Source organism: Cucurbita moschata, unplaced genomic scaffold (genome assembly GCF_002738365.1).
Source record: "Cucurbita moschata cultivar Rifu unplaced genomic scaffold, Cmos_1.0 Cmo_Scf00003, whole genome shotgun sequence".
NCBI lineage: Eukaryota > Viridiplantae > Streptophyta > Magnoliopsida > Cucurbitales > Cucurbitaceae > Cucurbita > Cucurbita moschata.
The window spans coordinates 7067945-7081573 of NW_019268519.1; the positions used below are offsets into that span (position 1 = coordinate 7067945).

General features: G+C 35.1%; 2 protein-coding genes across 2 annotated transcripts; both read left to right on the forward strand.

Moving 5' to 3' along the window:
* The first annotated feature begins 3701 nt into the window (after positions 1–3701).
* LOC111441208 (chorismate mutase 1, chloroplastic-like) lies at positions 3702–8727 on the forward strand. Its single transcript, XM_023078180.1, has 6 exons — positions 3702–3967; positions 5095–5320; positions 5428–5514; positions 6379–6522; positions 8055–8147; positions 8238–8727. The coding sequence occupies exons 1-6, from the start codon at positions 3792–3794 to the stop codon at positions 8472–8474; spliced, it is 963 nt and encodes a 320-aa protein (XP_022933948.1). The 5' UTR covers positions 3702–3791; the 3' UTR covers positions 8475–8727.
* Positions 8728–10263: 1536 nt separating this feature from the next.
* On the forward strand, positions 10264–11814 carry LOC111441162 (lamin-like protein). Its single transcript, XM_023078113.1, has 2 exons — positions 10264–10539; positions 11140–11814. The coding sequence occupies exons 1-2, from the start codon at positions 10353–10355 to the stop codon at positions 11469–11471; spliced, it is 519 nt and encodes a 172-aa protein (XP_022933881.1). The 5' UTR covers positions 10264–10352; the 3' UTR covers positions 11472–11814.
* Positions 11815–13629: the final 1815 nt, after the last annotated feature.

Here is a 13629-nt window from a genome sequence, read left to right on the forward strand (position 1 = left end):
TTTTTTTTTTTTTTTTTTTTTTTTTTTTTTTTTTTTTTTTTTTTTTTTTTTTTTTTTTACTTTCTTTTTCTTTTTCTTTTTCTCGGGTCATTACAACCACCTTGGACAAGCATGACTGTGGCATCCTCCCCTACTCAATTGGTTGACGTCTCTATCGATCGACTCTTCGCAAACTTAGTGATGTAGGTCGAGGCTAACTTTAGGTCTTTCGACACGCTTCCAGTTGACTTCCGCATTGAGAAGTCTTCCAATATGCAAAGAACTGTTGAAAACCATATCTTGGCGTCTTTTCTGTGGGAGTTTCTCCTACTTTCTTCACTTGGAAATTCTTCTTCTTTGCATGAGGTTATGTTGCCTCTATGTGCTTGACGTCTTCTTGATCGGGAGAGTAATGTTTCATGTTACTGACATGGACAAAAGGGCTAATTCGCATCCATGGGAGCAATTGGATCTTACATTATGCATTTTGGACTTTGTGGATAACTTCGACTGGTCCGTAGAAGTTTTCGCCCCAATATTTGATTCTAGTTGTTTTAACCTCGAAGTTGATATGACCTCAATTTGATCAAAACTCTCTTTGCCTTGAATTTTTCGTGGCCAACGCTTCTGACTGACTCTTCACTTCATTCGTCTAGATGGTATTTCTACGTGAACATGCATTGTTTCAGAGGTTTGTCTCTATCCCTCTCTTTCGACGGGCCGTGTTGGCTTGGTGTTTCTCTCCGGCCTTTGGGTGATCACTAACAATGGTACTTGTGTCTAATGAACCCAACTATTTGCAAGACATTTAGCTGCTTGTAAAATTCAGGTAGCTCAAGTTGAGTCGTATGACATGCATTTGAGGCAAGCCATCTTGCCTCCGTTAATACTTTGTCTGACTTCCTTGTTTCACGTCGCGATGTTTCTAAATAGATCACGAAGCTAAGATCCTTTCTCAACTATAGTGCTGACGTCATTTTCACCCCTCCTGGCTGATGAGTGTTTGTCTGGATTATTGTCAGATTGGCCCCCATTAATACTAATGTAACAACCCGAAATTTTCTACTTAATTTAAGGTCGCTACTGTATACGTACCATAAACATTGAATGCGAAAGACTCCATTTAAATTTCATAAAACATAACCTTTACCTTAAAACACAGTCATGGACTTACTTGTTTCGAAAACATCTTTAAAACGACACAACAAAAGCTAAATAAAATAAACAAGAGTTTAAGTTAAAAACATCTCATTCTAGCCTAAGTCTAAGAAAATAAATACCACTATCCTATGCATGTGTCATGATCTCGAGTTGCGATGCCGTCGTCAGCCGTACAAGAATGTCTTGCCTTAACCTGAAAAATGTAGTAGCACATGACGAGTATTTAAAGAAATATTTAGTAAGTGACCCCACTATTGAGGTTAAATGCAACAATCACATGACCACTATTGTATGCTCGCCCGACAAGTAAGGTGGCCTAGTAGTGTGCGAACTGACTGGTGAGCCCATACTCGCATGTATGGGTTGTGTGTAGAGTATATGGTACACGTCCAAATTACCCGTTAGAACAGCACCGTAGGAAGACAGATTGAAAGATAGGTCCTATCATCTCATTTGCCTTAAAACACAGCCATGGACTTACTTGCTTCGAAAACATTTTTAAAACGACACAACAAAAGCTAAATAAAATAAACAATAGTTTAAGTTAAAAACGTCCCATTCTAGCCTAAGTCTAAGAAAATAAATACCACTATCCTATGCATGTGTCATGATCTCGAGTTGCGATGTCGTTGTCAGCCGTACAGAAATGTCTTGCCTTAACCTGAAATGATGGGACCTATCTTTCAATCTGTCTTCCTACGGTGCTGTTCTAACGAGTAATTTGGACGTGTACCATACACTCTACACATAGCCCATACATGCGAGTATGGGCTCACCTGTCAGTTCGCACACTACTAGGCCACCTTACTTGTCGGGCGAGCATACACTTGGACGCTCCCTAGGTCGGACATCCATTAGAACTAGTAACCGTCACAGCAACGCTATGCAAAATATAACAGTCGTTGTCCTGCCATTGGATGTACGCGTCCGTACCCTCGTGATGGAATAGGGGTATCCCCCCAATGCATGAACACACATAATGCATGAGGTCCCCAATCTTTCTACTTTTATCATTAATGAATATAACCCCGCTATCATCTTTCATGCTTAACATGTCATTTCTCATTTTTCAGTCTATGTATTATACATAATCTAACGGGGTTACATTTCATTCGTGATATCATGTCATTCATAACATGTTGTATACATAAAATTTAGAAAACATAACATAACGCTCCATGCTTTTAACATGTCGTTTCATAACGTGCAATTTATACAACAATTACCTCAATGATCACACAAAACAATCTAAAAATAACATATCACATCACAATATATCGCATCATAAACATGTCGTATCGTAAACACTTCGTGATCATATCGTTCCCTAACTTATCATAGCCTTAACGTTCTTATACCTATCATAGTCATATCGTTACGTGAACGTACCTTAATCATATCATCACAGGAACATATCCTAACACTATCGTTCTATCAATCTATCACAAACCTATCCCTTTCTACCCATATCCTAACCATATTCTTTCATCAATCTCCCCTATCCATGGCACTCCGGTATGTAATCTAACCTTAACGTTTCATGAATGTATCTTATTCCTATCGTTAGATTTCGTTTTGTGCATCCTTCTCGTATTCTATCTCAAACATATCCTTGAACACATCGTACCATAATTATTATCATACAATTCACCTATTATAACATAACATAAACATAATATAAGCATACCGATTCACAGATAATTCATACATATCAGTATATATGACACGTGTAGAACCATGGGGCACGTGTCAACATCAAATATAACCATGTCGATAGTAAGGCCACTTACCTGGTTAGCTTAAGTCGTTGTCACGAATATATCTTTAATGAAAGTTCTATTCCGTCCTTTGAAATCCAAGTCATGTGAGCCCATGACATCAGTTTCAAGTTTAAACTCTATAAAATTATCTCTACTCTACTTAGTACATTGTTAAAGTTTTTGTTTCTACCATCTCATACTCAACTTCTAAATTTACTCCAAGTTTTGCTTGGAAGGTGTATAGTGTTGCCTTCAATGGACATTCAGATACAAAACGGCATCCATTGCACATGAAACAAAACGGGGTCTTCACTTTGACTTTGACTATTCTGGCTATGAGGTCTCCGTCACTTCCCAATTTCTGGGATATTTTGATCAGTAATTCTCATTTTCACCACTTGCGGACGCCTTGTTTCGCCCTATCTCTTGGAGTTCATCAATACTAAGATCAAACAATCGTTTTGCAGGAGCATAGACCATGGAAATGTTTTGAACTCTTTGTTCGTAGAGCTTGATTTTCACCCACGACTTCAGCCCCTCAATAAAACTGAAGACCATGTTGTCTCGGACATATCACAAATATCTAACATAAGCCCATAAAACTGCTTAATGTAGTCTTGACTCTTTTAACTTCTTTCTTGTGATTATCTCGACATTCTCTAGGAAGAACCGAGAGTGATTTTGATTATTTATTTATTTCTTTCTTTCTTATTTAAGCTTGTAAGTATTTTACACGTAAGTTATTAATTATTATTATTATTATTATTATTATTATTAGCTAAGAAGTTCAGAAATGGCGTTTCCTCGACTCGCTAACGATTCCTTTCCATTTCTGCTCTTTTTCTCCTCTTTTTCATCGCTCCATAGCTTAACTTCTTCGATACTGTTTCAATGGAGATGCAGGCAAAAATTTTGAGAACGGCCCCATATATTCACCCGCTTCGATTCCGTTCTCGACCAAGATGTTCTTTGTTCGTCCATCGGATGCCCGCAACCAGTTCGAAGTATTGCTCGAGTGTGCTGAGATGCGGCCTTCGCCCTGTTCAAGCTTCTTCCGCTTCCACCGGGTATATACACGACAATCCTTTGACTAATCCTGTTGTTTGCTTCTTCTTTCTATGCCTGCTACTTAATTTGCTGTCTGATTTGTTATGCTCGCCAAATTCTTGTGGTGTTGTCTTCAATTTGCTTCTTTTCGTTAGATGCAAATGCTCAAGTAGAACTTTCCATTGTCGTTGAATGTTAGATTTTTGGATTTGGCGACATGGTAATTAGGAAAGGGAGGCGGTAGTTTTAGGTGCCTGCTGTTTATGTACACAATTTTAACACATTCAGTCAACTCTTTGTGGTTCTTTTAGGTTCTGAGCATGTATATTCTAGATTAAATTACCAAATGTATCCTCTCAATTTTGATTGTCGTGTCTGTATAGTTCTTAGATTTTTAAAAGGTTTCAATCAAGTTAATCAAGTTGCTCCACTTTGAATTTTGATTCTATGTAGTGTGTTTTAACATCAAACAAAAGTAAGTGGAAAACTGGACAAAATAGAGTGGCACAACCAGTAAAAGAGTTTCAAAATGTTGTTTCGAAAGGAGGTATGTTGTATGTGCCATTTTATTTTGTTCAACTATCCACTTTCTTCTTCTAATGCAGTGAAAATTAGTTGTTTTTGTTATAAACATTTTATGTTATTTTTAAGTTAATGACAATCAGTAATAGGACAATGCAGAATTTGGATGGAAGATAATAGGACTACGTTGAATTACAGTTCAAAGTTTGAGAGCGTATTTGAAACCTTTTATAGTTTTAAGACTCAGAAGCATAATAATGAAAGTTCATGATCTAAACAATGTCCTGTGTTAAAGAACTTTGTTGCCCTTTGCATAACATTTGTTTACACAATCTTATGTTTTTAGGCATGGCCAAAGTCCATTATAATTACGTCATCATATCAATTTTGTATGCCACTTGTCTAGAAAGGTTCCGAAAGGTGCTTGACAATACTTGTAAAAGAAAATGTTTTTCAAAGTAAGGCTATCTGGTCCATTTGAGGTGTCTCTATGATTTCCTCGACTTAGAGACCCTTGCTGCATTTTTTTACAAGCTAAAGAGTAATTCTTGTAGGTTGAAGGATCTAAAATCCCTTTGCTTTTCGTTCTTTTCCTCCTCAATTAATTGAAATTGGATTGCTGTAGACCACTAGCAAGGAAGAAACGGGTGGACATGAGTGAGACCTTGACCCTCGAGGGTATAAGATTTTCATTAATCATTCAGGAGGACAGCATAATATTCAATCTTATGGAGAGAACACAGTATTGTTACAATGCCAATACTTATGACCGGGATGCTTTTGTTATGGATGGGTTTCATGGTTCTTTGGTAGAGTATATGGTCAAAGAAACTGAAAAGCTTCATGCTCAGGTATGCGAGAAGACAGAAACTTTAGTAAAAATTAAGATGTAAAATAATGAGAGGAAGGTTTCATTTTCATCGGATTTTCTGCTTAACAACAATCTGTTTCATGTTAGGTGGGGAGATACAAAAGCCCTGATGAACATCCTTTCTTCCCAAATGACTTGCCGGAACCGCTATTGCCTCCAATGCAGTATCCTCAGGTAAACTTAAGCTCGCATGCTATTAAAATTGTTTGTCCTTAGAACATTTCCGAACTAATCTACATGTTTTGTTAGTCTATTCAATTTAGTAGCAGACACTATTCAAGAAGCGGGGACCACATTCACTTACGATCATGATCTCATTCTTCTTTCCTATTTTGAACAACTTCCCTCCATGGTTCCCTTTTCTTTCGAAATGATGTGGTTGCCCCTATCAAAATTTAGAACTCAAAGCTGTGAAATAAAGGAATGCAACATTCTATTGACTTGAGATAATATATTTCAAAATTCTTAATACATCTTAGAGGAAAAGCTGCCTAACCTTAATAATCAAAGAAGGGCAACCCAGACCCTTAAGAGAAATTCAAAATTTGGTAACATATACTATTGTTGGTTTAATGCTCACATTGGCTTGTCACAAAATTTTACTTATGATAAATAGCTGTGTTTCGTTAATAGTTTCATTGGTCCATCCTATTTCAACAATTCTAACTTCTCAAATTGAAATATTTGAACTCTTCTGCAATCATTTCCCTACAAAACCAGGCTAATTGTCTAGCCATGTATGTTATATATGGCCATGGCTCAGGGCATATTGGTCGAGGTGGATTTTCTTTTTTCCTTCTTTTGATCAATCAAAGCCTAGAATCCTCTCTGGTAAATATCTTTTAAGGATGCTTGGAGTTATGCTCATCTTGAGTTGGTCTCCATAATACGTTCTACAGTCATATTTCACTCAAAAAGAAATCTTAGTATGTAACTGATAACATAAGATCTGAGCAATGCTCTTGAAATCGGGCTCGATATTGTAAATGGTTCTGTTGCTCTGTTTTCTTATATGTCAACTACTTATGTGGCGAACAGGTACTACATCCAGCCGCAGATTCGATTAACATCAATCCAAAAGTATGGGACGTGTACTTTAGGGATCTCATTCCTAGACTAGTGAAGGAAGGAGATGATGGGAATTGTGGATCAAGTGCTGTTTGCGACACATTGTGTTTGCAGGTGTGCCTTTCAACCAATCCATTTCATGAATCATGTTCTTGTTAGAGTAAAGGCTAAATTAATAAAAATACCTCTTAACATTGCACTTTGTCTTGAACTTTCAAAAGTTTAAAGTTTCAATAATACCCTTAAACTTTCAAAAAGTCTAAAAAATAACCTTAAACTTTAAAACAAAGTTAAAAAATACCCTTACCGTTGGTTTTGGATGAAAACCGTTAATACTTTGTTTCAAAAATACTTTTGAACACTTTTAAAAGTATTTCAAAAATACCTTTTAACTTTAAAAAGTGTTTAAAAAACATCCTTTGAGTTTTCAAAAGTTTCATTAATATCCTTAAACCTTTAAAAATACCTTTAAACTTTTTTTAAAAGTTCAAAAATACTCCTTATAAATACCATGCTTCAAAATACTCATAAATTTTCAAAAGTAACATTAAAAGTTTGGAGACAATTTATGAGGTGTTGATAAACGGTTTCCATCCATATATTGACGGTAAGAACTTTTTCCGTTTTTTTTATATATAAAGGTGGTGTTAATGTTATTTTTTAAAATTTTATGAGTGTTTTTTAAACAAAGTACTAACGATAAGAGTATTTTTTAACTTTTTTAAAAAGTCGAAGGATATTAATGAAACTTTTTAAAGTTCAAGGGTATTATTGAAATAAAGTACTAAAATTAGCGGCAAGAGTATTTTTTAGATTTTTTAGAAAGTCTAGGGTATGTTTTGAGACAAAGTGCAAGGTTTAGGAATATTTTTCAATTAATTTAGCCTAAAATAAATATTAAGATAAAAATAAAAAAGAGGACAAACAACAAAAGAATTAGATAGCTAGCATAATAACAAATTTGTTGTCCTCTATGCGGCAATAATCTTGTATATTCCAGACTTTACAATATTGAACCATGTTTCTTGTCTTCATATATGTTATTTGCTGCTCAGCTGTTGAAGTTATATCTCATTTCACTAACTTTACTCAAAATTTCAACATTTGATTTTTCCTGTATAAATGTGGCCTATGGTACATAAATCAGCATTTCAATTTCATGGGATGCCATCGAAGGGACTTACGGTCTCTACGTCATCCTCTAGACTTCGTTTGCAGTGTTTGAGTCGAACCAATTTTAGGCGATTTTAGATTTCATCTGGGTTATGTTATTAAAAACCATCAGATTAGTTGTTTTCAAGAAGCATTTCCTTTTTATTAAACTTTCTTTAGTTTGCTGGTCTTGCTGATACTAGTTTAACGTGATCTGAATTTTTTTATTGGTTACTAGGAAGATCGAAATCACCGAATCCTCTCTCGTTGTATTAGTTTACTTTACTGACTTAAAAATGGGAAGTCTAAGTCGATTATTGGGACAAGCACATTAATAAGAGCCAAATATATCGATACTTAGGCCCCGTTAGATAACCATTTAGAAAATGTCGCAGAATTAAGTACACAAGAAATTCACCGTTTATGCATAAACTTCACGTTGATTAACATGACAATCTCCAAGAATTGTATGAATGAATTCCTTACTTTGGCAGGCTTTATCAAAGAGAATCCATTATGGAAAATTCGTAGCAGAAGCTAAGTTTCGAGCCTCACCAGAGGCGTACGAAGCAGCTATTAGAGCACAGGTAAACAAACTCAAACCAGATGGAACCCTCCAGCTGACTCTTCTCTGGATTTTCATTCAATAACTTTTTCCTTGTGTAAATTTTTCAAAGGATAAGCAAAAACTGATGGATATCTTGACATACCCGACGGTGGAGGAGGCTGTGAAAAGGCGAGTGGAGATGAAAGCAACGGTTTATGGACAAGAGGTAACGACCGATGCACCGAAAGCTGAATCCCGAGCAACTTATAAGATCAAACCCAGCTTGGTTGCTGATCTATATGGGGATTGGATCATGCCATTGACTAAGGAAGTTCAAGTTCAATATTTATTAAGAAGATTGGATTGATGATCTTACTTAAATCTCCGAAGCCAAGTTGAAGCTGTGTTTGGTCTATGGAACTGCTGACTTGTTTTTGCAGCTAACTTAATTTGTGTCGTATGGTTTAGCACCAGATTTTTTAAGTTATTTTATCTTTTCAATGTCGGATACAAAAATGGGTGAATTAAAACGCCCTTTTGTAGATTTTCCCACGATAAACTTTATTCATTTTTTAACTCGAACTAGAGTATAGGATTAGTGAACTTTCGACATATTAAAAGATGCTTCCGATGAACAATGAACTACCTCATTGAGTTATATTATAACTTTTTTTATTCAAAAAATATAAAGTGAGATCGAACATTCAACTTTAAAAAAGATAATAAATGTCTTATACATTGATCGAAAAAATTAAGAAAAATGTAGGGCCATTAATACAATATGTAATTGTAACAACTTAAATCCACGCAAACAGATATTTTCCTCTTGGGTTTTTCTTTTTGGGTTTTCTTTAAGATTTTTAGAGTGAAAGTTTCTAACTTTTTGGGTTTTTTTTAAGATTTTTAAAACGTGTCTGCCAGAGTGAAAGTTTCCAACTTTTTGGGTTTTTTTTTAAGATTTTTAAATCGTGTCTGTCAGAGTGAAAGTTTCCACACCTTTATGAAGATTTCCAACTTTTTGAGTATTTTTTAAGATTTTTAAAACGTGTCTGTCAGAGTGAAAGTTTCCACACCTTTATGAAGATTTCCAACTTTTTGAGTTTTTTTTAAGATTTTTAAAACGTGTCTGTCAGAGTGAAAGTTTCCACACCTTTATGAAGAATGCTTCCTTATCCTCTCCAACAGTGAAGGGTGCTCGATAATATTCCATTATTCCTTGAAAGTTTAGAATGCTTCGTTTTTCTCTCCAATAGTGAAGGGTGCTCGATAATATTCCGTTATTCCTTAAAAGTTTAGAATGCTTCGTTATCCTCTCCAAAAGGGTGCTTGATAATATTCCATTATTCCTTAAAAGTTTATAATGCTTCGTTATCCTCTCCAACCGTGAAAGATGCTTGATAATATTCCATTCTTCCTTAAAAGTTTAGAATGATTCGTTATCCTCCCCAACAGTGAAGGGTGCTTGATAATATTCCATTCCTTAAAAGTTTGCAAATATTAGAGTCAATAAAACAGTAGTTACTAAAGCAGAAATTATTCGTTTTTTCTTTCCCACCGAGTATAACACGATAGCCTGAAAACTAAACATTTTTCCCTTTTCATGGGTATAGCTTGATGAGTTCATAAATTGATCGTTTTTTTAATATAGCATAATGAGACTAAGTTACAATAGCTCCAGATGAACGAGATAGCCATTAGAGTGTAAATTTGGATTAGTGTTCGAGTCACAAATAAAATACCCTAAATTGGATTGAATTTCTTTTTGCAAGCTAGGACCATTGTCTCTCTTAGTACATAAACTGACAGCTAGATTATGTGTGAAATGAGTAGTCTTCCACTTCATTTGATGCCCCACAACTTCCCAAAATACAACAAATAAGAGCCATTTCAGCCTTAAATTATGGACTCAAAATCATTTAGTATCATTATATGTTCATATATTAACAAAACATATAAGTTCAACAGAGTTTTAAAGAATTCTAAGAACAATACCAAACCTGAGCTGGCTGTCGTGTGAAAAAATCTCAACTTTTGGACCCAAATTGTTAAACTTTGATTTCCCCCCCAAAAAAATAAAGTAAAAGCTGAGGTGTAATAATTTGTATCGAATTGAAAAAAATAATGGCGGTCAGTAGATCCATTAAGCAAGCTCTTAATTAATCTTCATAATCACTAATCCCCTTCCCACCCATTTAAATAAAACCTCGAACCAGACCCTTCTAGACTACGCTAAAAATACAGAGCTATGGAGGTTCTAAGAAGGGGCAGCGGCGGTGGGCTGTTGGCGGCGGTGGTGCTGCTGCTGCTGGCGGCGGCGGTGTCGGAAGTTTCAGCTAAACGGTGGACTGTTGGTGACAACATGGGGTGGACGTCCAATGTGAACTACACTGTCTGGGCTGAAGGGAAGCACTTCTACTATGACGACTGGCTCTGTAAGCACTTTTATCTTTAGATCTGTTAATGGTGTTTGGATTTGTAGCTGATAATTTGGATTTTGGTTAGTTTTGAGGAGAGATTTTGTGGGTTTTTGTCGGATTTTGATATTCTTGATTCTGTTTGGTTGCTGAGAAAATTGGTGTAAGAAGTAGGAAAATGAAATTGGTTCTTGATGTTCTTGGTTCTGCCTTTTGAATTTCTGTGTTTGATTGTTCTTGTCCCTTAGCTTGAGATATGGACTAGGTTTTAGAATCTGGATTTGATGCAAATCAACACGGGTTCTTTCAACATGTTTTGTTCTCGGTTATCGAATCATTTAGAGAAATCTGCTAAGATTTGGTTTGTTACTAGCAAATGAGCTGAAAAGAAAGTTCCAACTCGCATAATCTCTCGGTCGCTCTTGTTTTGATGTAATGTCGGTTCATCCATGTATCCCTTTGCACGTGCACGTATGTACATTACATTGTAACGATCTATCAAGTATTATATGAGAAAAACTCTCGAAGATTGAACGTATTGGGTCGAAATATGGTTAGTTACTCGAACTAGTTCGACGAGGATGTCGGGATTATAGCTAATTTGGTCTTTGTTGTTAGTTTTTGTGTACGACAGGAACCAAATGGATGTGTTGGAGGTGAACAAGACAAACTACGAGGCTTGCAATTCTGAGAATCCACTAAAAAACTTCACCACAGGAGCTGGAAGAGATGTTGTTCATTTGAATGTAACAAGACCTTATTACTTCATAAGTGGCAAAGGGTTTTGCTATGGAGGCATGAAGCTCGCTATCAATGTCGAGCACCTACCGCCCCCGCCCTCGAGCTCACCCTTGAATGAGAAGAGCAGTGCTCCAAGATCAACCCACATGGGCCACATCCCGTTCGTTTTAACCGCTGTTTTTGCAGCTGCTCGGGCCTTGATATGGTAAACCACCGGTGTTGTTGATTGATATTGAAACAGAGGAGATCTTGCTTCACCAATTTGTGCAAGGAAGATGTAGTTAGTTATTGGATCCAGTTTCTTTGTGTTATGTTGTTGATTTAAAAATTTGTTGTTGTTGTTGTTGATGATGATGATGTTCTTGGTGTTCTTGATGGGTGGTGGGTATTAAACTCATAGGGGTTGAGATTTGATAATACTCATAATTTATTTTGGCCATTGAAAATGGGTTTGGTTGCAGCAAGGGGCAAGCCACCACCACCAACCATGTGAGTATAGATTCTTCTGTCTCTTTTATATTCATTGAATGAATAGATTGCTAATTTGGAAAAGAAAGCAATGTTTGTTGACTGGCTCCACAATCCAGCCCATTAACCCTTCCCTTTGCCATTCGCACTCGGGTGCGGTCTGGTTCGGTTCGGTTCGGTTCGGTTTAGTTTCATTTGATTTTCACAGCGGGGTTTGGTTTGTGCTTAGATTTTGATTTTTTTTTTTTTTAATTTATAATCTAAATCTAGGTTAAGGTGTTTATACGACCCGATAATTCAATCAATATGGTTTGGGTTCGATTTTTTTTTTTTTTTTTAATGAATTGGGTTCGAATGTTTGAAAATTGAAAATTAGGTTCGGTTTGTAGGTGATAATTTTTTGGTTGGGTTAACTCGACAAATTTGAAAATAGGGTTACGATTCAATCTAACCCGATTTGTGTAATTGATGTTAATAATGTATTATGACTCGTAAATATTTTATGAGATTTTAGTTATTAACGTGTATTATGACCGGTAAATATTTTATATATATTATGGATAAATATAATTTTTTTATTAAATGGAATGAACTGGAAATTGGTTGGAAAATAAGAGTAAAATAAAAACAATTTACGTTTTGAAAATATAAAGACAAGAAATTAAATGAAAAGTGTATTATAAGCAAGCCGCACGTGAAAAAATATATTTAAATAATGTAATTATTTTTTAAAAATAATAATAATAATAAATAAATAAAGTTGTGTGTCTCAGACGACCATTCGAAAGCTTTTCCACGTGGCATTTATACGAAAATATAAAGACAATAAATTATTGTCTTTTTTTTTTTAATACCAAATTTGCATGCCAACCATTTTTTTTTCTATAAAAATTGAATATATTTCTTTTATTTTAAAATTAACTAAATTATCAAAAATAAACTACAACGCGTTGGATGTCACGATCATAAGATTATATGTCTGTTTCAATTTTCTTTTAACTTAGTTTCATGTTCGATAGTTATTGTAACAGCTCAAGCTCACCGCTAGCAAATATTGTCCACTTTTGTCCGTTACGTATCGCCGTCAGCCTCACAGTTTTAGAAATCTACTACCAAGAGGTTTTCTGAATGTTTCGTTCCCCTTTCCAACCAACGTGAGATCTCACCATCCATCCATCTCCCTTGAGAGTCTAACATTCTCGCTAGCACACCGCCCAGTGTTTAACTCTGATAACATTTGTAACAGCTCAAACATACCACTAGTAGATATTACATTTTTAACAGGCCAAGTCCACCGCTATCTTCTTTGAGCTTTTCTTTTCGAGCTTCCCTTCAAGGATTTTAAAACATTGTGGAGAGGTTTTCACACCCCGTTTTCTAAAGCATTTTCTCAAAAACGAAGCTAGAGGCTTAAGCATACGTTGCTCCTCGCACAATCAGATTACTACGAGTCTTAATAGAATGCGCGTGCAAGACACGAACACACGGTCAAATCTGAAATTAAAATTTGAAACTTTAATACATTTAAATTTAAAATAAAAAAAGATTTAGTAAGTTATTTTTTTTTAGAACACCAGACGTGGGCCCCACAGGATTTGTCTGCCAACAAACAGCTTTAAATAAAGCCAAGTCATGCTTCACGTTGACTGCTCTTTTGTCAGAAAACCAAAATTATAAATCTTTAAAATTTTAAAATTTTTATTTAATTTCAAAATATTGAAATAAATTTTCTAAACTAAATAAAAAATTTAAAACTCCATGTCTTATTTAATATTTTAAAAAATTAAGGTAATAAAAATTAATTTAATTTTTTATATTATTTAAAAATAATATCAAAATTCAAGTGAAATTATAAAATTTATAATATTTTTTTTTTAAAAAAAAAAAAAAAAAAAAAAA